The 25,910-nt window shown below is 41.9% G+C and overlaps 1 protein-coding gene across 1 annotated transcript in view; it reads left to right on the top strand.

Moving 5' to 3' along the window:
- The window catches only part of ERCC6 (ERCC excision repair 6, chromatin remodeling factor), a 79,425-nt gene extending 55,688 nt beyond the window's left edge, over positions 1-23,737 (top strand). The window contains exons 10-21 of the mRNA XM_043596836.1: positions 188-364; positions 4,969-5,085; positions 9,110-9,205; positions 11,672-11,887; positions 12,816-12,926; positions 13,333-13,452; positions 13,880-13,974; positions 15,642-15,787; positions 15,873-16,580; positions 18,342-18,546; positions 19,138-19,216; positions 20,586-23,737. Coding sequence (XP_043452771.1) covers positions 188-364; positions 4,969-5,085; positions 9,110-9,205; positions 11,672-11,887; positions 12,816-12,926; positions 13,333-13,452; positions 13,880-13,974; positions 15,642-15,787; positions 15,873-16,580; positions 18,342-18,546; positions 19,138-19,216; positions 20,586-21,005 — 2,490 coding nt within the window. The 3' untranslated portion in view covers positions 21,006-23,737. The remainder of the gene's footprint in view (positions 1-187; positions 365-4,968; positions 5,086-9,109; positions 9,206-11,671; positions 11,888-12,815; positions 12,927-13,332; positions 13,453-13,879; positions 13,975-15,641; positions 15,788-15,872; positions 16,581-18,341; positions 18,547-19,137; positions 19,217-20,585) is intronic.
- Positions 23,738-25,910: the final 2,173 nt, after the last annotated feature.

Raw genomic sequence — 25,910 nt, 5'->3', positions numbered from 1 at the left:
TCCCTATTTATTTACATGTAATTGAAGAATTAAAATTGCATAAAGTGTCCATGTTTTGGAGATGACTAAAATGATATGTAAAAGTGTTACAATTTAACAGGATTGCATGGGAGTATTTTGGGGTTGGGATGGTAGTCATCCCTTGGAAAGTGAATTTAATAAAAAAGTGTTTTCTTTCCCGAAATAGTTCCGCACCCCTCATCGCATCATCTTGTCCGGCTCACCGATGCAAAATAACCTCCGGGAGCTGTGGTCACTCTTTGACTTCATCTTCCCAGGAAAGTTAGGCACGTTGCCCGTGTTCATGGAGCAGTTCTCGGTTCCTATCACCATGGGGGGATATTCAAATGCCTCCCCAGTACAGGTAATGTATTGGGCAGGTAACACTTCAGGCATTTTAATATTTAAATGTGCCTACTAAGTACTATACTTTGTAGCCAAGTCATTCATAATATAAGGGAAATGGCCAAGCTTATAAACCAGTATCTGCCAAAAATCACAAAATCATTTGTGCTTGATAGCATATATTTTTCCAGATGAGTTTTAAAAACTCATGTAAAGTATTCAGGAGCAGTCAGAATTATGAAACAAGGATGAATCAGTTCTGGACAGTATATAATTTAGTACATCTTACAAGGTAGTGTAAAAGCTTAGAAAAGGGGAGGCCAGGGAGGATTGAGTTGTTCAGAGAGGACTTAATGCAACACTCAAGTGACCCTTAACCTGATTCTGGGAAAACAGGCTAAGAAAAGTGAGAGCATTCTATTTATTTATTTATTTGTTTGTTTGTTTATTTATTTATTTATTTAATATAATTTATTGGCAAGTTGGCTAACATAGAGTGTATACAGTGTGCTCTTGGTTTTGGGGGTAGATTCCTGTGTTTATCACTTACATACAACAACCAGTGCTCATCCCAATAAGTGCCCTCGTCAGTGCCCATCACCCATTTTCCCCTCTCCCCTGCTTCCCCCCTGCGCCAATCAACCCTCAGTTTGTTCTCTGTATTTAAGAGTTTCGTATGGTTTGCCTCCCTCTAAGAAGAGCGAGGGCATTCTAGATTAGGGCAGCAATATGAATGCAGCCACGTTATATGGCCACGGGCAGTGAAGAGACATGCCTGATTGCACTGGAGATGCTTGTGAGATATATCACAGGGAAGGTGCGGATGCCAGAAATGGGGGCCTTGAAAGGGATGCAGGCAGAGGTGCTCAGGCAGCAAAGAGCCACAGAAGGTATCCAAGTAGGAGGCTGAAAGGAGGTTGCTCTCGGAGAGTCACCCAGGCTGCAGATGGTTGTGGGAGGGAGGCTGGCTTTGAGGGACCCTCAGGAATCGTTAGGAGTGAGGGTGATGAGGACCTGGGCCTGGACTTGGGCAGTGGTTCTTAGGAGGAAGGTGAAGAGCAAAAGCTCTAAGTGGCATCTTTGTAGGCAGAAGAAGTAAGATGTGGGGGCCGACAAGATAAAGGAAATGGAGCGGACGTGGTGAGCTTGCTGCAGCAGACCCTGAGATTTTAGGTCTGGGTGACTGGGAAAGGGGAGTTGCTCCGAGAGGAACGTCAGGAGGCTGACCTGAGGGCAGTTTGTGGCACTTGGAGGCAGGCTTCGGCCTCGGTGAGGAGCAGGGTCTCTGCACAGACCTCCTGCAGGACTTGTACCTGCCAGGTCATGACTGACCCAGAAATAAAGCCATCCACCAAAAGAGACATTTACGTGTTTTAAAATATTTAGAGAAAGAATTTTAGCCCTTTAAAATTAGAGGATTGTTAACACCATTTTAATACCTTTTACATTTTGAGATAGAATGACTTATAACTAACTTTTATAAGAGCCTTCTTCCTCCACTGAGTTCTTGTTGTCCATCATTTATACCATTCTCTTAACAAATTTTTACTTTGAAATAATTTCAAACTTAACAGAAAGTTGCAAGAATTGTAAAAAGAACTGTTACACTCTTCACTAGATTCACCACTTGTTAGCATTTGCTGACATTTTGCCACCTTTGTTAGGTCTTTCCTTCTCTCTCTCTTCCCCATCTCTCTGTACATGTGCATGCAAATTTATACTGATTTGTGTGAATCATCTGAGAGCAAGTTGCAGACATTATGCCCTTTTCCTCCAGATCCTTCAGGGTGTATTTCCTAAGAACATAGCCACAGTAAAAACATCAAAATCAGAAGGAAATTCAACACTGGTATAATTCTGAGGTGTAGTCATTCACATGTTGCCAGTTGTTCCAGTACTTTCCCTGCTTAGTCCTCCTTTAATCTGCAACAGTTCCTCTGTTTTTGTTGTGCCTTTCATGACTTTGATAATTTTAAAGACTATAGACCTGTTGTTTTGTAGAAAGTGCCTCACTTTGGGTTTGTCTCACATTCTCTGTGACTTGCGTTTCTCAGTTCTTCACATCTGGAGGCTCACGCTGTTGGCCTGTCCCTTCATTGGTGGTGGTTGTAGTTGGTGGTGGTGGGTAAGGTGGGTATTTACCAGATCTCTAAACTCTTTGAAGTTAACCACTTCCTTCGGAATTAATAAATCACTTATGGGGAGAGACTTTGAGACCTGTAAACATGGTCTTGTTTCTTCTTTGAAGGCCTTGTTTCAGAAGTTTGTGTACTTCTCTTTTTTTCTCTTTTTTGGTTATGAGGTCCTTGGGAGCAGAGGTATTGTTTTTACATTTGCTTTTATACATCCATGGTTGCCATCAATTACTGAATCCCAAGAAGATAGTCTGTCAGCAGATAATTTATTGTGTCAGGCTGGGGCTAAAATGATGAGAAGTGGCTGGCAACGAGAACCTTACCTTGAATAGTATCCACTCCAGTGGTGGGTGCACAGTGGGAACGTGATAAACAGATGATCGTAGTACAGGGTAATGAGGACTGTGATCAGGGGAGATAATGCAATATCAGAGCTTGTGGGAGTCAAGAAAGGCTCCCTGGGAGAGAGAGGATTATGCTAGGCTGAGGAAGGTGAGGGAGAAGAACATTAACTGCCAAGAATATGGACTGCTTCTTGGATTTGCATGTTAGTAAGCTTGTGCGGGGATTTTAGAACTGAAAAGAACCTCCTCATTTCTTGCTCAAGGTTATTGAGACTCAGTGGTTTGGTGACTGGCCTAAGGTCACTCAGCTCTGGAACAGGCAGAACTGGGGAGTGATAATCACTGGGGAGTAGGAAGGAAGCACGGGCGTGCTCAGCTAGGTCTCTATTTTCCATGGTACTAGCGAGTTGGGAGGGATAGTTAAGAGAAATACAGTTGGATCCCCACCATGTATGTTTATTCACAGAGAGACAGAGAGGCAGATGGGGAGTAAATATAGAATCAGCTTTATTGCATGAAGCACAGGATAGCCTAGGAAAGTTGCACTGAGAACATGGCTTGACATCCAGGCTAAAATTGGGTTTCTTGGTGTTCCTTGCTCTCCCATCTCCACCCCATTCCAGAGCTTTAGATCTTTCTTTGAAGAGAGTTGGGTATGAAAAACAGACCCATCCCCAGCCACTCTGAGGTCTGACCCCTGTGAGTTCACCACAGTAGGCCAGGAGCAGGGAGGGGTGGGGGAAGGAGAACTCTCCAGAGGGGTGGACAGACAGAAGAAAGAGTGGGAATGAGTAGCCAGGCGACCCACCAGCCCAGCCCTGGTTTTCCTGAGTCATCATCCACTCACCCATGCTTCTGGAGATCAGAAATGTGGGTAGAGGTGGGGATGTGGGGACAGTTTCCTTAACATAATGTAGGTATTTTTAGGGAGAATTTAAACCGTGCACTTGCTTCCTTGGTGGGACTATAATGTCATGTTAAGTTTTGAAATTTATCATCTCTGTATTACAAGCAATAATATGTTCCTGATCATCATCTTCAGGGTAATTTTTATCAGTGTCTGAATGATACATTTATGAGGTTACCTATAATTAAAAGTTGTTTATTGAACTTGTTTGTTTATTGTCTACTATTCCAAGTAAATCCTGTTTTTATATTTATATATGCCCATACACACAAGATACACACACATACATGCACATAACATGTCTACAGACTCGAGTAAGGTGTTCTTAGGATCTTTTAAAATGTTTTTTACATGTTACTTTTTCACATGAGTTTTTCTGTATGTATTACACAGTCATACTCTTTTTATTGCCCTTCATTTTGCAGCTAACTCTGTTAAATTTAAACTTTGTTTGGAATTTTTCTTGTTTCATTAAATAGTCCTCCTTACTAGGTTGTTAAGCCTATTTAGATTTTTCCAGGTATCAATAATTTATTGAATTCGTTGTTTGCCTTTAAGTGAATTGCAGAGGGAGTGTTTCCTGAGCTGTGGGTCTTTGTTTTTCTACATACAGTTAATACCCATCTCATGTGGCTATGCTCCATTACAGAACCATATGCTCTGTCTTAGGCTAGAGTGACCTTTTATTTCTGGGATCATAGGGCTTTTCTTGAACTTACTCTCCTAAGTCCCCAGTGGGCAGTAATCTCAGCTTATTATCTGGTTGCTCCCATTGCTGCAGCTTTCCCCCAGAGTTAGCTTTTGATCTTCAGTCTTGCAGGGCAGCAGTTTCTTTGTAGCTTTTGGAGAATGCAAGATTATAAACAGAGATTCATTTGAAAGCTGTTTTTTCCCTAGAGGGTAGTCGAGAACCAAACCAATCTCTACTTTAAAGTCTAACTATATAATAATTAAAGCAAAGTATGGAGGAGAAATAGGGCACAGAATTACCAGTTCTTTTTTGTAAATTTGATTAGTAAGTTTTTTTTACTGATGAGATCTTATGAAATCTGCCACCTAATGGAATATATGGAGCTTATCCTAATTTTTCCAAACCATTTTCCAGCCATTTCCAGCCCCTTTTGTACAACCAGAGGTCATTAAAAAATTTTGTTTTAAACATTGGAATCAGTTGAGAGGTAAGAACAAATGTATTTCTTAAACATAAGTAATTGTTTACCTTTTTCTCTTATTAAAGGTTAAAACTGCTTATAAATGTGCATGTGTCTTACGAGATACCATAAATCCATACCTACTGCGGAGAATGAAGTCAGATGTCAAAATGAGCCTTTCTTTGCCTGATAAAAATGAACAGGTCTGTAAATCCAGAAGTTACCAAAACATTTCTGAAGCGTGGGTGTACCTGTCTGTTTACTTTTCATGCGCAAAGTTGGCGAGGCTAACAGGTGTGGTCGCTGGTGCTGCTGGGCTGCTGCTTTATGTTTGTATACATCTGTATGTGACAGGTGAGCCTGCTGTGTCATCTGCCCTTGTCAGGACTCTTCCTCTGTCCACAGGCTTTGCTCTTTTGCTTATTAACACACATATTCCTGCAGCTGCACTTGTAAACTTCTCTATTTTCCTCAAGCCCCAACTCATTCTTGCCACAAATCATAGTAGGTGCCAGTCACATTCCTGGGAGATAGCAATGAACAGAGCAAACGCTCACTCTCATGAAACTCACATTCATTCTTGAGGAGGGGAGATAGTCATAGGTAAATATGTCACATGGCAGGCAGCAGTAGTGTGGAGGAAAAAATGAGCAGGGTGAGGGGGATGGGGTGAGTAAGGGTGAGGATTTGGGGAAGGGGGCTTCTTGTAAGGGATGGTTAGAGGTCTCCTCTCTGGTAAACAGACATTTAACAGAGGCCTAAAGAAGGTGAAGGAGTGAATCATGGAGTTTTTGGAAGAAGAGCATTTTAGGTAGATGGAAGTGGAAGGGCCTTCAAGGAAGGCATTGTGGCCTGAGGGCAGGAAGAAGGATGACAGTGGTCAGAGGGAGAAGTCAGATGGCTGGCCAGATCAACAGGGCCTGCTGGTCACGCTGAAGACTGGATTTTACTGTGAGGGAGGAGGTGGTTCACAGGGAGATACTGAGCCAAGGAATGATGTCATCTGACTTAGGTTGTAAAAGGGGCATCCTTTTTTTTTTTTTTTTTTTTTTTTTTTAATATATGAAGTTTATTGTCTAATTGGTTTCCATACAACACCCAGTGCTCATCCCAAAAGGTGCCCTCCTCAATACCCATCACCCACCCTCCCCTCCCTCCCACCCCCCATCAACCCTCAGTTTGTTCTCAGTTTTTAACAGTCTCTTATGCTTTGGCTCTCTCCCATTCTAACCTCTTTTTTTTTTTTTTCCTTCCCCTCCCCCATGGGTTCCTGTTAAGTTTCTCAGGATCCACATAAGAGTGAAAACATACGGTATCTGTCTTTCTCTGTATGGCTTATTTCACTTAGCATCACACTCTCCAGTTCCATCCATGTTGCTACAAAAGGCCATATTTCATTTTTTCTCATTGCCACATAGTATTCCATTGTGTATATAAACCACAATTTCTTTATCCATTCTTCAGTTGATGGACATTTAGGCTCTTTCCATAATTTGACTATTGTTGAGAGTGCTGCTATAAACATTGGGGTACAAGTGCAAGGGGCATCCTTTTAAAGGCCATCCTGGTGGTCTGTTATCTCCACCAATGACTACACCTTCTTTTGAAAGTAAGTACAATATAGATTCTCAGTGTTGAAAATATAAAAGATCTTGGAGATCTGTCACCAAGGCTTTTCTATCCCTGCCTCTTCCCTTCCCCCAGACTTATTTCCAAACTCAGCCCTTGATCTTAGCATTCCCCTTGCAGGTCTCTCTTTCCCACCAGTGTCTCAGGCCACAATGCTCTGTTCTTTGTCTAATTCCAAATCCACCAGTTGCTGTGCTGTTTTATTTGTCCTTTTTCATGCTTTCGCTTCTTTGCTCTACATCCTCCTAAATTAATGCACACAGTGTCTGTCTCGTTTCCCACCATTGATTGGCACTGTCCTCAGTATTGCATAGTGTTGCTGGATTAGTTTTTCCAAGGCTCATCTTCCTGCCAGTTATCTTCAGTGTCCCTCTTCCATCAAGAATACCTGATTTAACTTATTTGCACCAATTTATTTTTGCTGTGGAGTCCCAGAATGTGTCTTTTTTATATTCCGTGTAGTAGCCAAGGCAAATCACTTCTTGTTTTCCAAACATGAGCACTTGTCTTTCCATGTGCTTGGATGTTCCCTCTGCCTGGAGGTTTTCCACCCCACTGCATCCATCCATCCCACACTCCAGCAAACCTACACACAGGAGTTTTAAGATCCCACGAGGCTCTTGACTAGAATTCCTTGAGGTTGGGACTTTGTCTTACCCATCTTAAAATGCCACGTAACACCTAAAACAGTGATTTGCATACATGAAGCATCTGGTGAATAATTTGTTCAGTTAACTTTGTAATTAACAGGAAATGCTTTTCCCTGTTGCCTTTGTATTCAAAGGACTGAAATATGAGTTTAAGAAATCAGGAATTACATATACTCAGGTTCATATTTTAGGAAGATTACTCAGGCAGCATATGAACGCATTGGAGGAGAAGGAAAATGGAGGCACAGGGATGAGTTAGCCAGTCCTTATAGAGTCTGAGGGGAAAGATGAGTCTGAATCAAGGAGGGGTTTCCTGTGTAGTTGATGGGATGGATCTTCTTGCAGAGGCTTCAAAGGACAGAACATGGAGGAGACAGCTGACGAGTTTAATTTGGGTGGTTTGAAGCACCCACGAAATATCTGCCTGCTTAAAAGGCAATTATAAATGAGTCTTGGGTTCTGAGGAGAGTTCTACGCTGGGATGTAGTTGTGACCTCTGAGCAGGGAAGGGGTGAAAGTTACAAGCAGGGATGAGTTTACCTGAGGCCCATGCACAGAACGAGAAGAGAAAAGCTGCAGTGTTGTGGAGAGGGTATCAGGAGGGACTAGCCAGGAGGATAGGAGGCCTATGTAGAAAGGCAGGAGGTAGGTTAGGGGAAATGGATCATGAGGTCTAGGGTCCCTGTGTGGCCGGCTGCCAGGAAGTTATTAGTGACCTCATCCACGGCAGTTTCCTGGTGGATGTGCTCCAGGCTTGTGCTGGGTCCAGGAGAGGATGTGGGGATGATGATTGTACATAATCCATTCAGGGAGTTTTCCCCCTCAGATTTTGGAAAGTGTAAGGTGGTGGAGCACTGTCCTAAGGAAGAGGAGAGGGTTTTCAGATCCAGTGTGAAGGTCAAAGGGTTGCCCCGATCGCAAATAGGAAGCTGTTCTGAGGATAAAGGAAAACCAGGTGAGGTGGATAAAGTAGATGAATTTTAGGAAGTGAAAGTCAGGGAATCATGACTGATAGCTTCGGTTTCTATTTTTGATGTTTTGTCCGTTTGATTGCTTTTAAGTAGAGGTTGAGACAAAGGTGGGTAACAAAGGTGGGTAGGTGGGAGGCTTGGGGAGAATGAGGAGTATTGTCACAGTTGTTCTAGGTTTACAGAAGGTGCTGAGCGGGGAGTGCATAGAGACTTCCCCTGGAGACCAGGAGCAAGAGTGGCAGGACACTGCCCCGGTGGGTAGTATTCTTCAGCAGTGCTCAGTACTTTACCAGAAAGGATTAGAGAAGGCAGGTGGTTGAGTCAGTCTTCATTTGAAAGTTTACAAGGCAGACATAGTGGGTGGCAAAGGGGTAGCTGAAGGAGAATGTCTTGTTTTAATGACTAAGGAATAGTGTCAAGCCATGAGGTGGCGGCAGTGGACGTGGAGAAAGGAGGATTGAGAGGCAGAAAATCAAGGAATGTTCTGGCATGGAGTAACAGGCACAGTTGGGTTGGGAGGGTGGGCGAGTCTGGTAAACTTACGGACCTGTGCTTCCATCTCCAGGAAAGGGAACAAGTCAGGCGAGGGTAAGGTCCCTGGTCAGGTCTGCGGAAGTGAAGGTGGGAGCGGGGCACAGGTGGTGACATGGTCTGAACTCTTGGAGGCTAGGATGCAGGAGGCTCTGTGCACCTGTCCCTGAACTTTGTTGTGGAGAGGAAGCCAGTCTTCAGGGACTGTTGGGAGAGTGGGTAGGAATCTGGAGGTGGATGGATGACAGAAATGGAGGGGCTGATGTAAAGGGGTGACTGTGTTTTTGTTCAGCTTGAGATGTGGCACAATTTTGGCTTTTTAAAATAAGAGGTACATTGTTAAAACTGTATGTGTTGTGCTTTTTTAATTGGAAAATTTTGTTGATATTTTAATTATTTTCATAGTTTTTAAAAAAAAATTCTCTTTTTTTTTTTCTCCCCTATAGGTCCTATTTTGCCGTCTTACAGAGGAGCAACTTAAAGTCTACCAAAATTTTATTGATTCCAAAGAAGTTTACAGAATTCTTAATGGAGATATGCAGGTCAGCTAAATAATGGAAAGTAGAGAAATGAATTGTGGAGCAGGGAAGCAGGGGAGGAAAGGAAACTAGGACTAGTCAAGGATTTATGGTTACCTCTTAGAAACATTCGGGTGTGCACCGTCACTTAATTCAAAGCCCTTCCAGAAGTAAGAGAACATACAGTTCCATTTGACATGCTTCCTTTTGCCTGTATTGCAGCACAGTTACACTTGAGCCCCACGTCTCGTGGTCCAGAAGAGTAGTGCTAGACACAGGGTCTCTAGTGGTGAGTCCTGCAGGGATGTCTGGTCCTTTGCAGAAAGCAGGGAAGTGGCCCTGGACTGCTGGGGTTAGCAGGTGCATGAAGGAAGAATTAGGATTATAAATGTTTGTGCGAGTGATAACATTTTAGTTACTGGCAGTACTCAGCAGTAGATGGGGGTAAAGGTTTATTCAATAAGCATAGTGGCTTTATAATCAGCATTTAGTTTGAAGCTCCATATAAACTGTTCAATTTCATTGTGCTTCAGTGTCCTAAAGTGTGAATTGTGTTTTGTTTATTTGACACATAAAACTTCTTAGTCTTTGGTCTGTCCTCATGGGAGGTACAGCTGAGTGGCAAACACCTTACTCTCCGAAACACACTTCCCTGCTTATACACAGAGGTTGACAAAGAGATGAGAATGGGTGATGGGCTGCCCGTGTCCTGTACTGTCTGCATGCTGTTTCTTCCAGATGAAGTCATTTCAGTTCTTTCAGCCATGGCGCACAGTTTCTTACTTCATCTGTCTTTGGCATCTATGGGAGGTTCTTCAATCATTCACATTTATTCATCTCTCCAAAATCGTCCCTTAACTTAGCTTCGTGTGCCTCTGAATTGGGAAGCCGTAGGTGGTCTAGATTAGCACCAACCCGTAGATACACAATGCCAGCTGCATATGGGATTTTAAATTGTCCTAGTCACATTAAAAAAGGTAAAAGGAAGTGAAATCAATTTTGATAATGAATTTTATTTAACCTGATGTATGTATCTAAAATGTCATTTTAATACATAATCAAACATTTTAAATTATTAATGAAATATTCTACCTTTTTAAAACTACATCTTTAAAATTGGATATTTTACATTTGCAGCACATCTCAGTTTGGACTACCATGCTTTATTATTTTTTTAATTAATTTATTTTTGAGAGAGATAGTGCGAATCAGGAAGGGGCAGAAAGAGAGAGAGGATCCCAAGCAGGCTCTGCACTGCCAGCACAGAGCCCGATGTGGGACTTGAACCCATGAAACCGCAAGATCATGACCTGAGCTGAAACCAAGAGTTGAATGCTCAACCCACTGAGCCACCCAGGTGCCCCTGGACTAGCCACACTGTGTGTGCATAGTAGCCCTCTGTGGCTTGTGATCACTGTATTGGAAGCACAGATCTAGAGGCAGACGGGGAGTTACAGATGACTCTTAGGAGGAATTTTGACAATGTTCCTGATTTGTTCAGATTTTTTTATTGTTTATTTTGTTTAACTGTTGTTTGCTAGTTAAAACTACCATTGTTGACTTCACTTATGGTTCATCTTTTTCTACTTGAGCTTTTATACTCCTGAGCTTGATTTGAGTCATACTCAGAAAGCTGTGAAGGATGCCCTTCTGCTGGGAGCCTGGAGGGCAGGCACTCCTGGTCTCTTCTTATGCCCTTCTGCTGAATGAACCACCCTCATGTCTTTCCCATTTGCATATTTTCCAGGCAGACACGTTTTCTGATATTCTAATATAAAAGTAAATGGAACTTGGGGCGCCTGGGTGGCTCAGTCGGTTAAGCGTCTAAACTTTGGCTCAGGTCACGAGCTCATGGTTCGTGGGTTTGAGCCCCGTGTCGGGCTCTGTGCTGACAGTTCAGAGCCTGGACCCCGCTTCAGATTCTGTGTTTCCTTCTCTCTCTGCCCCTCCCCTGTTCGTACTCTGTGTCTCTCTCTTTCTCAAAACTAAATAAACATTAAAAAAAAAAAAAGTTAAAAGTAAATGGAACTTCAACCTCTGACTCATGTTCAACTGCAGAACTTTCAGTGAGGTGTACTTAGTAATATTTAAATGCATTTGTTCAGTCACCTGCCCGATTTCTCCAAATTTAGATGGGCATTTTTTTATTCACATAAAAGATGAGTCAGTTTTTATATGCTGTGAACTGCATACCTTTTTTTCTAGTGAGAGAAAATAAATCATCAGTAAATTAAATATGACCAGTAGATGTTCAGTCCAATAGGATGTTTTTGTTTCTAGAGAACTTACTTACCTTAGCAAGATAGAAGATGAATGAAGGTTGATTTCTTCCAGCTCCTAATATGCTGTGGATGTGGAGGAAGCTAAGAAGCTGGTGAAGAATTCCTTTTTAATCTGTGTTACATACTGAATATCATCCTTCCCTCCCTTTCCAAGCGAATGTTATTTAAGTGGGATAATTCAAATGCACGTAATTCTTTTATACCATAGATTTTCTCTGGACTTGTAGCTCTGAGAAAAATCTGCAACCACCCTGATCTCTTTTCTGGAGGCCCCAAGAATCTCAGAGGTATTCCAGATGAGGAACTAGAAGAAGATCAGTTTGGATACTGGAAACGTTCTGGGAAAATGATAGTAGTTGAGTCCTTGTTGAAAATATGGCACAAACAAGGTCAACGAGTATTGCTATTTTCGCAGTCAAGACAAGTGAGTATACAGACCTCATACAAGAAACAACAATTCTTTAAGACTTAACAACCAGTAATTTTAAAAATGAGATGTAATTTAAAATAATGATTTTAAAAGCAAATTCACCCCCTGATACTAAGGTGGAAAGCCTACAGATCTCTTTGGGAGCTTGGATCTTTCTCTAGAGTTGGTGCCTAGAAGTTAGCTTTTTAACATTTTTTTTTTTCCAACGTTTTATTTATTTTTGGGACAGAGAAAGACAGAGCATGAACGGGGGAGGGGCAGAGAGAGAGGGAGACACAGAATCGGAAACAGGCTCCAGGCTCTGAGCCATCAGCCCAGAGCCTGACACGGGGCTCGAACTCACGGACCGCGAGATCGTGACCTGGCTGAAGTCGGACGCTTAACCGACTGCGCCACCCAGGCGCCCCGAAGTTAGCTTTTTAAAAAGGTCTACCAAAGGGGCACCTGGGTGGCTCAGTCAATCGAGTGTCTGACTTCGGCTCAGGTCATGATCTCGCGATCCGTGAGTTCAAGCCCCACGTCGGGCTCTGTGCTGACAGCTCCGAGCCTGGAGCCTGCTTCAGATTCTGTCTCCCCCTCTCTCTCTGCCCCTCCCCCACTCATGCTCTGTCTCTCTCTGTCAAAAATAAACATTAAAAAATTAAAAAAAAAAAGTTTACCATGTGATTCTAGGGTGTGGGTAGGTTTGGGTCTGAACTCAAATAGATGTCCTGCTCTTTACAAAACTGAGAAGAATTAATAGTAGAGAAATGCCAAAAATACTCTTGTAGTAAGTATTATATTTATCTGCCTCAGAGCAAGAAGCCCCTTTTAATTTAAGCCTGTTGGGGAAGGTTTGACTGTTTAGAGAAATGTGAGAGTACTCACTGCAAGTGTATTTTTGATTTTTAAACTCTTTTCCCCTCCCCCCTCTCCCAAACAGATGTTGGACATACTTGAAGTATTCCTTAGAGCCCAAAAGTATTCTTACCTCAAGATGGATGGTACCACTGCAATAGCTTCAAGACAACCACTGATTACAAGATACAACGAGGTAACCAGTGTATATAACAGTACAACCAAGTAGTGCTACTCCGTGCAGAGGAAGGAAGGAGAATAGCTTCACTCACCTGAGCCATGCGTACATGGGGAATAGGCAGTGGGTAGGGAGAGACTTACTGCTTTAAACTCTGTGCATTTCTGTATTTTGTGTATGTTTGTGTGTCTAAACAAAGAATGTGTATTCCTTCTTGAAAAGCCAACTCTGAGATATTTCTAATATAATTGATACTAAAAGTAGGAGTTGTGGGATGAGATCTTGACTGACCCACAGTCTCCAGGACATAACCCATTTTTTGTATTGGGAAGAGGTTTCCATGTGTAGAGTATGTAAAGACAGAGGTGAAGAGCTGTAACTAGTCTTAAATGAGCATGCTAAATGTTGCACATCTTACCTCTAGGACACATCTATATTTGTGTTTCTTCTGACCACTCGGGTGGGTGGCATAGGAGTCAACCTGACGGGGGCAAACAGAGTCATCATCTATGATCCCGACTGGAACCCAAGTACAGACACACAGGTAAGGGAGTGTATTAGTGGCATACAGGTGAGTGGCCAGCACTTGGGAGTGTCCTTCGGCGCCCCTGTCAGCTTCTGCATGGAGCTGACATCTTGGTTGTTGCCCAGTCTTCAGCGTGGAGGAAGATACCGTCTGGTCTCACAGACAGGAAGAGTCGCCAGCAGTTTATCTGTAACATTCATCGCTACACCTGGGGTACAGAGAGAGAGTGCAAAGTTACACACATTGTTTTTCAGGTGGAGATGGCTCCGTCTGCCTTTGTCACCTGCCTATTTATCTTCCTTAATAGGCCTTATATATATTTTAGCATCAGTAGCCAAAATTTTAGCTTTGGCAGGGGAAGGAAGCAACCGGCTGTCTCTCTTTTCTTTCGGTAAGTGCTTGTCATTGGGAAGGGTGCTTGTTACCATGCATCTCTCTGCCGCAGGCCCGGGAGCGAGCCTGGAGGATCGGCCAGAAGAAGCAAGTGACGGTGTATAGGCTGCTGACTGCAGGCACCATTGAAGAAAAGATTTACCACCGGTCAGTACAGATGGCTGCTCGCTCCTTGACTGGAGACTGCTCTCCCTGCTGCGGCGTGTGCAGGATGTAGATCTAGAAGTATGCCTCCAGGGCTTGGAGCTGGGAATTTTTTTCATGCATTGCTTTAAGAGTCTTTTCATCTTAGAGCACTAGTTGCTGTAACTTAAAGGATATGTGGGGGTTTTGGGGGGTTTTTTGGTTGTTTTGGTTTTGTATTTTTTCTTATTAAAGTAAGCTCAGATGGCTTATTTTGAGTTTTTAGAAAACGTCTTTGGGGTGCCTGGCTAGCTGTCAGTAGAGCATGCGACTCTTGATCTCGGGTTCATGGGTTCAAGCCCCACATTGGGGATGGAGTTTACTTAATATTAAAAAAAAAAAAGTAAAAGTCTTTGAACCTGAATGTCTTCGTACCTTATTAAACATCAAGGACTGCTTATGTGTAAACTTCATGTTAACTGTTATTTAAGAGAAACGTACCTATCTACTATAGTGTACCATCTTTTTTTCAAAAATTTTAAGAAGTGACAGAGTTGAAATACATACTGAAATTTTCACATAACATGCAGGTGTGATCAGCATGGGGTAGCCTGGTTCAGATGCCCCTGAGAGACAAGTTGACCAGGATACCTGTTTCTTTTTCCATCTCTCTCTACAATGAGTAGGGGTTTGGGCAGAGGTCGCTTTAACAGTGGGGTGGAGATACTGCCACCTTCTCCCCTCTCCTCTGCTGAAGACTTTATTCTCAAACTGCACCCTAGCTCTTAAAGCAAGGCTCCCTGCTTTCTACCCTGCACTGGGTTACTGCCAGATAGGTATGTGTTCTTCAAGTCCTTATTCTTTTTTTTTTTTTTTTTTTTGTAATTTTTTTAATGTTTATTTTTGAGAGAGAGAGAGAGAGACAGAGTGTGACTGGGGGATAGGCAGAGAGAGAGACACAGAATCTGAAGCAGGCTCCAGGCTCCGAGCTGTCAGCACAGAGCCCAACGCAGGGCTCGAACTCATGAACCGTGAGATCATGACCTGAACTGAAGTTGGACACTTAACTGACTGAGCAACCCAGGCGCCCCCTCAAGTTCTTATTCTGAGAGGGCTGGAGATGAGCTGAGTCCCATGAGGGAGAGCTTCCTTTTAGAGAGACATGTTGTAGCCTGGGTGATAGAAGCAGGACTGCTTTGTGGGGACGTCTGGGCAGGGGTGATGATGATGTGGAGCTTCAGCATAGAGTGAATCAGCAGGCAGAAGTGGGTGAGATGGCTTCAAGTACAAAGCTCAGTTAAGAGAGTTTCCTGAATGCCATCATGGAAGGGTCCTGAAGAGGGCAGGGCAGGGGACCTGCCAGGAAGCTGACTCCTTCCAGCTCAGAGAGGCTGTGAATCACATGATTACATGTAGAAAAGTGTTGTCTGACATGTGATGAATCTTGGAGGTTGAAAAAGCTCACTGGGTATAAATAATATGACATTCTTTGTATTTCAGGTTCTATTAAACATGGGAGACCATCCAATGTTTTATGTACTTTCTGAATTGTAATTTTCCAAGGCAAGAAGTTTGGGTATTATTTAGACATTTGTTCAGCTGCAGTTATCATATCAGTCATAGTTTTATAATTAGGATTTTGAGGCACGGCTAAGCATTGTTTTATACGAGTTTAATTTTTATCTTTTTAGACAAATTTTCAAGCAGTTTTTGACAAATAGAGTGCTGAAAGATCCGAAGCAAAGGCGATTTTTCAAGTCCAATGATCTTTATGAGCTGTTCACTCTGACAAGCCCCGATGCATCCCAGAGCACTGAAACAAGTGCTATTTTTGCAGGTATTACATAAAATAACTTAACTTAGAGTAATAAATTGCAACAGAATTATGTAGTGTAACTTGAGTGTGCTTTTCCCCTTTATAGGAACTGGTTCAGATGTTCAGACTCCCAAACGCCTTTTAAAAAGAAAACTTCTGCCAGCCTTTGGAACAGACCCTAATGTTTCAATATGCAAAAAGTGCCCTGATTCTAATGCATCTGCAAATGATGCCACATCATCTGAAGAGAAGTCTACAGCGACAGGAGCTGAAGTAAATGCAGTAACATCTGATCAAGTAACATCTGATCCTTTGAAAGATGCCCCTCGAATGCCTAGAGATCTGACTGGTGGTGATGGGCCTGGAGAAGAGGCGAGTGCAGTGCCTAGACCAGAGGAGTCATCAGTGATTAGTGGACATGGGGAATGTTCAGATTCTCCAGGAATCAGCAAAATGGATGGACTGTCTAGTGAAGAAAGCATCCATGAAAAACAAGGTCTTTCTGACAAAAGAGAAAGCTGCCAGGCTCCAACAGACCCTCTTCAGGAGAATAAGCAAACGGAAAATAATTTTTATAAGCACAAGTCTAAAACAAAACATAGTGCCCCAGAAGAAGAGACCCTGGAGCACCATCGCAGGCTGAAGCAAAAGCCTAAGAACTCTAAGCATCGCAGAGATGCCAAGTTTGAAGGAACTCGAATTCCACACCTAGTGAAGAAAAGGCGGTACCAGAAGCAAGACAGTGAAAATGAGAATGAGACCAGCCAGCAGAGCAATGACGATTATGTCTTGGAAAAGCTTTTCAAAAAGTCAGGTAATCTTTTTGCTGAATGTGCCACAGGTGTGCTAGGAACAGAAGATGGGTAGGCTCTTTGTAGCAGTAGCAGCCTTTACTCACAGGGCCAAATGGGCTCTCAGCCGGAAGTAGTTTTTCTTCTAAAATTCAGATTTGGAATATAGTGACATTTTGAAAATCTTATTCACCTCTCTTTTCTGAAGACCTCAAAGAAATTAAACCTTTGGGGAACAACAGTACTTGACTTACAACCACATACAGGAGGGGTGCAGTGCTGTAAGTAGATTTGTGTGACCTGAACACTAATAGGAAGTTTCTGGACATGCTGTATTTATGTCATTTTCCAGCACAGGAGATTAAAGTAACCGTCATAGGGGAGAGGCAGGGACGTGGCCAGAGGCAGGCACTCTGGAAGTGGGAAAGCTGATCACTAATATCGAGGGAGAACAATCAGGAAAGCAGATTCCACAGTTGCTCAGGACCAGGGAGGACAGGCAGTCCTGCACAGCGTAGTCATCCCTGGGAATGTTGTCTTGTTCAGGCCTCTGCAGTCATCGCGTTCACAGTGTGATGGCCCGAGTGACCAGAGATCACCGTTTGTGGGTCTCACTTCGGGAGGGCAGGTTTCTGTATGGCATTTCAGAAGGAAACCCTCTGGGCCTCCTACCTTCTATTTCTTTTCCATTTACTGGTCTGTTTTCCTAGGAAATGGTGTCTTTTGTTTAGTTTTCACGTTTATTTGCATAGAGGCATTGAAAATGTTATTGTAATTTTTTAGAAACTTGCTTCTGTTTCAAGACAGTTGCTCCCTTGTCATTTCTAATTTTGTAGATTTCTGCCACACTTTTTTTTCGGTCAGGTTAAGCTAGTGGTTTGTGATTTTTTTTTTTTTAAATCAGCATTTTGATTTATTAATTAGGTCTATCGTTCTCTACCTCATTAATTTTTGCTTTTATCTTTATTATTTTCTTCCCCGTGCTTCCTTTATTTATTTTATTTTATTTTATTTTATTTTATTTATTTATTTATTTATTTTTGCGTTTTGGTGAGTTTTTTTGGCTTAATTTTTATAAGACTGACTTAGAAATTTGTTAATTCATTTGGGGCGGCTGGGTGGCTCAGTCAGTTAAGTGTGTGACTCTTGATTTTGGCTCAGGTCATGATCTCACAATTGTGAGATCAAGCCCTGAGTCGGGCTCCGTGCTGGGCATAGAGCCTGCTTAAGATTCTCTCTCTCCCTGTCCCTCTGCCCCTCCCCACCTCGTCTGTGCATGTAGGGAACAAGCCCAAGGGTACTCTCTCTCTAACTCAAAAAGAGAAAAATGCTTTTTTAAAATAAAAAAAGAAATTAATTCATTTTTATTCTTTCATTTTTATTGATACATAAATATTTAAGGCTATGAATTTACCACTGATAACTTCATTAAGTTCTGCTGATAAGTGGCATTTTCATGATCATTAGTTTTTAGAAACTCTATAATTCTGGCTTATATTTTTACATTTTTCCCTTCAGTAAAGAATTAATAGATTGTTTTAAAAATTTCCAGGTAGCAGATAAGTTGAGGGTCGTTAGTAATCCCACATACCTTGTAGGGTGGTGATGAAGGTGACTAGCAACAGCATTTATAAAGTTCCTGGGTCGTGATAGTCAACTTGGCAAATGGCAGCTAAAAATGTTCATTGTTTTTCCTCCACCCACAACAAGATTAGCCAATATAGAAGAAAACATATTGTGTACAAACCGGAATAACACATTACTGTTTCCTTTGTTCTTGCTAGTTGGTGTGCACAGTGTCATGAAACACGATGCCATCATAGATGGGGCCAATCCAGATTATGTGCTGGTGGAGGCAGAGGCCAACCGAGTGGCCCAGGACGCCCTGAAAGCGCTGAGGCTCTCTCGTCAACGGTGTCTGGGAGCAGTGTCCGGTGTTCCCACCTGGACAGGCCATCGGGGGGTTTCTGGTGCACCAGCAGGAATAAAGTAAGAGATTGCTGCTCTCCCATGCATGTGAGGTGGCCAAACCGCCTAGGCCAGGAATAAAGCCAGGGCAGGCGTGGTAGAAAGTCTTGCAGGGAGGGGTTGGGTCAACTGGATTTGCATGACTTGGGGAAAAACATTTATAGTCTTACGTTCTTCCTCACACTGTCTCCTGCCTTCCAAAGCTGAGTTTTCAGGGAAGGCGGCATGATCTGTTTTGCTCAAGAGATGTTGTTAAAAATAAGAGATACAGAATAATAACTAAACTTAAGTAAGATGATTAGCCAGTGTTCAGCAATCAGTAACTACTATGCTATTTGGTTCATTTGTTCAGAATAATCTTTCTACCTGGAATTTGTGGGTAGTTGCCATCACTTGTTGAACAAGATACTGAGTGGTTCTTACTTGAGATGCAGCTGTGACTTCCCAGGAGAGCAACATAGAAAGACTGAAGGGGATGAGCCTCATGGTTATGAAATAGTAACCATGAAGAAGAAAATTTTCCAGCAAAAGATTAAGTTTTGAAAGGGCATTTTCGTCTCTAAGTCCACAAGAGCAAACATTTCATCTACTGTGGCTCTTTTCCTTATTTAGGAGTAGATTTGGTCAGAAAAGGAATTCCAACTTCTCTCTGCAGCATCCTTCTTCAACATCTTCAAAGGAGAAATGCCAGGTAATCTGATAGCCTGTCTGCTTTTCGTATGTGAGTCTTAATTGATAGAACTGCTGTGAAAATTTAACCTGATTCAGATGTGAAGAAAATCGCTGGCATAATGGCCCCCGGTATCTGTGTTGTATGCTCTGATTAATGAAGCACCTTCATGTGAAACTGAAAGGACCAGCCAACTTTGTAAAAGACAGTCTTTAACCCAAATCTACAGCAGAATCTCTGTTTTGCCCTCAGAAAGTTAACACAGGGATAGAGGATGTGGGAGTTGCTGCCCCTGCAGCCTGCTCCATTCGGTGGTGACGTACCAGTTCTGGAGAGCCCTACCCTCTAACGTGAAGGTTGAGAAAACCGCCTGGGATGTTGTTTGTAATTTACTAGCCACTAGAACCTTGTGCCCATCTCTCCCTGTCCTGTAACCCCCAGATGCCCTGAGTGCTTCACTGAGTAAAGACTGGAGCAGACTCTTATTCAGTGCTCTCTTTGGTCTTTGCTAGTTAAGGGTTATGTTACTGATAAAAGTTGAAAACTCCCCAAGTTCAGACTCCTGTTTCAAACTTAAAAAAAAAAAATTTTTTTTAATGTTTATTTTTGAGAGAGAGGTACAGCATGAGTGGGGGAGGCACAGAGAGAGAGGGAGACACAGAATCTGAAGCAGGCTCAAGGCTCTGAGCTGTCACCACCAAGCCCAATGCGGGGCTCGAACTCACAAACTGTGAGATCATGACCTGAACTGAAGTTGGGTTGATGCTCAACCAACTGAGCCACCTAGGCACCCCTCAGACTCCTATTTTAGATTAATATGAACACATGTAGAACAGAGAACGTTTCTTTGACTTTCCATGTTCTGTTCTTTTAGCAATAGGGATGTGAAAAAGGTTAGATTTGTGTTGTTGCTCTAGGGAAACTCACATGAAGTGTAAAGTAGGAAAGAGTCAAAAGATTTAAAAGTGAAGAGAAGGAAGTGCAGCTCTACGATTGTTCTTAGCCCACGGTGCCTGGATCAGGGTGGGCTCGCGAGGAAGGGCAGGAAAAGTCTGCACAACCCGCACCTCCTAGAGCCGGCTTTCCCACCCAAGGGAGGCTGCAACCCCACCCCCTGCCCATCCCCCTCCTCTCACCACACAGAAAGGGATGGAGTGAAGAGTGTAGTTTGGGGGAATTGGGTTTTTAAAAAAATGGTATATAATGGTGGGTGGGTTTCAGTGCTTGACATGCCCCCTGCCCCTTTTTGTTCGATGCCATCTCATTCTTTCCTGTCAGCCTCACTACCCTGGGCACTAGTATTTGCTTATGGCTCCTCAGTGTTTTGGGGGAAGTAGTAGGAGCGTGAATTAGAAGCTGGCATATCACTGCAGTGGTCTTCTTTCTCCAGGACGGCGTCACGAGAAAGGATGGAAAGGATAATGCTTCTGAGCACTTCAGTGGAAAAGTGGAAGATGCAGAGTCTTCACCCGGGGCCCTCCCTTCGTCTTCACTGTTGGCTAAAATGAGAGCCAGGAACCACCTGATTCTGCCAGAGCGACTGGAAAGTGACAGTACGCACCAAGAGGCATCTGCTCCGCCATCTGCCACCACGGAACACGATGATCTGCTGGTGGAAATGAGAAACTTCATTGCTTTTCAGGCCCATGTTGATGGCCAGGCCAGCACTCGGGAGATCCTGCAGGAGTTCGAGTGCAAGTTATCAGCCTCACAGTCTTGTGTCTTTCGAGAACTATTGAGAAATCTGTGCACTTTTCATAGGACTTCTAGTGGTGAAGGAATTTGGAAACTCAAGCCAGAATACTGCTGACATTACTTTCTAAACTTTCGATTGACTTTTCCTAATGGAAATTTCTGGTTATTAATCCTATAACTAATAATCATGTTTGTCAACAGAAGTTGGCTGCATTTGATGTTTACTTTGAATGATATCTACCTCATAATTTAAAATTTCAAGGAAGAAGACATTCATCTCCAAAACTTAAAAGTTTTAAAAATACTTGGGTTGATGTTTTCATTTTGGCACTATGAATTATGTTATAAAATCAGGGACCTGATAGTTAATCTTTGGATCGCATTTGTTCCTCTACCCAAAAGATGCTGTCGGGGAGCACATTACTGCTCGTTTAGATGTTTGTAGACCAGAAATCTCAAGAATTCTTTTATTGGTGCTAAAAACATGTCTTATATTCATTCAGACCTGTTCAATAAATTAGTTCATCAATATCTGGTAACAGATACTTATTTTGGAGGCATAGGTTTTAAACATTTAAACTTATTTGTTACCCATAAAAAATGAGATTTGGTGTCTTATGAATATATCTGTCTCATAGTCTTCCTTTTAAGATACTGTTAAATCAGCAGGCATTTTCATTAGTAAAGCATGAAATAGCTTGGTAATAAATAAGACCTATACTTGCAAAAGGTTGTAGTGTTACTAAGCTTATGTTGGCTTTACTTTAAGCCAAGTGCGTCTTCTTACCCCCTACGGGGACTGTCTTTTAGGAATATAAAATGTGTTATCTTAAAAAAATACACAAAACTTTAAGCAGAACCAGAAGTAAGTACAAATGAAACCACCAACATACACGTGCACACAAATGTCACTCCGGACCACAGCCGATATACCATGATTACTGTGTAGTGACCACCCTGGCGGCCTGCTCCCTCTGTTCACATGCCGAGCGGTAATTTGGAGCATTTTTTATTTTATTTGTTGTTTGCTTTCTGAGGATGCTGATTACTTTGTGTTAGGCACCGTCGTTCCCCTTGTGTGTTATCTTCTGTCCAGCGGTTTTCATCTGTCTTTGTGCTTTGCATTTGCTGTGACTCTCCTGCTCCAGAGGTTTGCGTTGTAGCTGTTTCCTGGCGGTTGTGATGGTGTTGTTCTGATCCTCTGTTTTCTTAGCCTTGATTTTCTCGTTTCCTGCCCTTTGTTTTATCATCTCAGCTCTGAAATCTTGTTTTAAGTTCGTTGTATTGCTTGCATTTCTTCTAGAGCGGTCACAGTGCAGTTTGTTTCTTGGATTTGTTTTCTCTGGCCTGCTATATTTCCTGTCTGCTTTTTCAGTATCATGCTTGCCTTCCTCCTATGCCATTTCTTTACATCTTGCTTCTGCTGCAAGAGAGCTGCTCTGCCCATATCTGTATGTTCTTCCCTGTGACGCAGAGGGAAGGGAAAGGACTTGGGTTGGGGGTCCGGGAGAGCCTCTGCTGGGCACCACACAGCCCTGGTTGGAGGATTTGCATTTTACCTCTCTGATCTGAGGTTCTGTTTGATAGCCTGGGCCCAGGCATCCCTACCCGTAGACAGGAGATGGCAGAGAGTCATTCCTGCTAGGATTTTCTGCTTTTTAAAAAAAAATTGTCTTATTCATCTTATTCTGTTTTTAGAGTGATTTATATGTTAGAGGAAGAAGATGCTATTATTTTCTTTAGTCTGCTGTCTTTATCCAAAAGTCATAGATGGGATTTTTAAACAGCTCAATAAATCCTGAACTTGAGAATTTGGCTCAGAAGGGAGTTAAAACTCCCTGGGAAGTTCTGGGAAGAACTGGGAAGTTCTTTTTTTTAATTTAATTTTGTAATAATCAGCCTATAAGAAAACTACTTCCCCCTTGTTCTTTGATTGAATTTAGTTCATTCTATCTTTCTTGTCTGAGATCTGAACTCTGCTGAGCAAGAGAAGTTGCACGCTTCTTGTCAAGTAGAAAATGCTATCAAAAGGGATGATGCAGTCAAAGCAGGGTGGTCCTCACTCCAGTTCTTGTTTCAGCACTACCACTGTCATGCTGGGACCTCGGGCAGGTCGCTGCTCTGCCTGTGTCTCAGTGTGACATCTATGAACACTGTCACCATGCCTCCCAGGTGGACAGGCTTAGAGGATGATGCTCTAAGTGTCACGATTTTAATAATAGTAACTTATTCATTTAGATGAAATCTACTTTTTGCAACTTTAAAGGCTTTGTACAATGTAGATAGATTTAATGTATTTAACATGTTATATTGGTATCAAGCTATAAAATTTTCTGAAATTTTAAAACTTCCTTAATTTATACATGAATATACTATCACTGTGTAAAAAATTTCAGGCAATACTTTGTCTCCTCACTGTTCTTGCTCCTGTCCCAGAGATAAGTACTGTATGTCGTGTGTATTCTTCCAGGCTGTGTCCCAGGCATTTATAAATACCCATGGCAGAGACTGCTGCTCTCATGTGCATTTTCCCCTTTTCCTTTACTGACAAGATTTCCTGAGTTTTACCTGGGTACGTGACTACTCAGCTACAGACTTGACTTCCCGGCCTCCCTTATAGTTAAGTGTGGCCCTGTGACTGGGCAATGGGATATGAGCAGAACTTCCAGATCGGGCCCTTAAATAAGGGACTGGTGTACACTCTTCTTGCCGAGATGTCCGGGGGACCTTAAGCAGTGACATGGGATCGACATAGGTCGTGTGTTGAGGCTGGAAAAGCTGGCCTGCCAGCCTTGAACTGCTTTCTTTTTACCTGTTCCTTAAGAATAAAATAAATTCCTGATTTAACCACTGCCTTTTACAGTCTGTTTATTACAGCCTCCAGTTTTGTTTTGGATATGTGATCTATGTAGATTATGTCATCCTTTTTGCAGCTAGCTTTTCATTGGACATTATATGCAAGATATCTTTTCATCCCTACAATTATGGCTTTACCTTCATGGAACTGCTGGTTTAAAACTTAGATTTTTTTCAGGGTGCCTGGGTGGCTCAGTCAGTCGGGTGATCCCAAGGTCGTGGGATTGAGTTCCGGATTGGGTTCTGCACTGAGCATGGAGCCTGCTTAAGATTCGGGGCGCCTGGGTGGCTCAGTCTGTTAGGCATCCGACTTCGGCCTAGGTCATGATCTCGCAGTTTGTGAGTTCAAGCCCCGCATCGGGCTCTGTGCTGACATCTCAGAGCCTGGAGCCTACTTCAGATTCTGTGTCTTCCTCTCTCTCTGCCCCTCCCCTGCTTGTGCTCTATCTCCGAAAAATAAATAATTATTAAAAAAAAAAAAAAAGATTCTCACTCTCTACCTCTGCCCCTCTCCCTGACCTACACTCTCTCTCAAAATTTTTTAAAAAATTACATAGATTTTAATTTTAATGGATATAGTGAAACTGCTTCCTTCCGTTTATACTCCATCCATGAAAGGACCCCATTCTCCACACCCTTGCCAACAGTAGGTAGCATCAATCTTGGGAGGTTTGTTTTGTTTTTAACAAGCCTTGTGTTTGAAAATACCTTGTTTGAGCTTGAATTTCCCTGAAAACCAAAGATTTCCATGTTTTTTGGCCATTTGTAGATTCTCTTGAGTGTTGCTTGTTCATATCATGTTTGTCTAGTTTTACAATTGGTTATTAATCTTTCAGGGTCCCTCCCCCCAAAGAAAAATGAAGAGGCAATTGCCCCAACTATTATTGAACTTTTTCGTTTTTCGTTCTTTTCTCTGTTCATTCTTTTCTCCACCGATTTGAAATGCCAGGTTTATCATATGCTAAATTGTCTTTTCAAGGAGAATGGATCTAGATGTCTATTCTACCAACCACACTCTTCACTGTCATTTGATTTTGTACTATGTTTTGCTTTCTATAGGCAAGTTCCTAGTCCTCCCTGCCTCTGCCCGCATTGCCATCTTGTATATTTCCTGTTCCAGGTGAGTCTTAGAATCAGTTTATAATGTCACTAAGATTGTATTGTTCTTTTGGTTGGGATTGCATTAGTTTATTGACTTGAGGATAATAGACTTCTTCAAATTAATACAAATTTTCCCATTAGGATCATGATAGGTCTCATTTTGTTAATTAAAGTTTTTTATATTCTTGGATACATTTTTAATAACTTTCTTCATAAAGATCTTGCCACTTTTCATATTAGGCTTATTCCTAGGTATTATATAGATTTTTAGTTTTCGTTGGAGATCTTTCTTACATAAAAATTTGGAGAATCATAACATTCATGTATCTACTTTCCTTATGATACCATTTATCATACAGAAGTTTTAAATTTAAGTGTAGTCAAATTCAGTCTTTACATATTTTTCCTTATTTGAGGATCCCTTTCCTAACCTGATGTCATTATTACATTCTCATAAATTGTCTTGTAAATTCCATATGGATAGTTATTTTTCTAGCACGTTTAAAAAAAATAGCTCATCCTTTCCTGATTTGTGAGGCTATCGCTATGATTATATCCAATTTTCATGTAACTATGGGAATATTTCTGGGCTTTTGTTAAATTGGTCCACCTATCTAACTTTGCCAATAACCCACTGTTTTAATCATTGTAGCTTTATAATTGGTTATTGTATATGATAGAATGATTTCCCTCATCTTCCAAAAATGCCTTAGTTCCTAGTTCCATATTTTAAATAGGACATTTTTAATACATATTTATTATGAAGACATAATTCCACCGGGTCTTTCACTTACAATAAGATCATATACATCTTACATTTATTTCTAATTATCCTATAGTTTTGGTTGCTACACTAAATAACATTAGAAAGACATTTTCTAGTTGATAAGAATACTGTTGATTTTACATATTGGTGTATATGTAGCAACCCTGCTAAACTATTTTACTAATTAGTCTATAAATTGTCGTGTATGTAACAATCATGTCAACTGCAAATAATGACAATTGTGTTTCTTTCATTCCAATTCTTACATACTTTAAATACTTCCAATATGATAACCTG

The sequence above is a fragment of the Prionailurus bengalensis genome, chromosome D2, assembly GCF_016509475.1.
Source record: "Prionailurus bengalensis isolate Pbe53 chromosome D2, Fcat_Pben_1.1_paternal_pri, whole genome shotgun sequence".
Lineage (NCBI taxonomy): Eukaryota > Metazoa > Chordata > Mammalia > Carnivora > Felidae > Prionailurus > Prionailurus bengalensis.
Note: the sequence above shows the minus strand (reverse complement) of the source record. Positions and strands in the feature narration are given on the sequence as shown.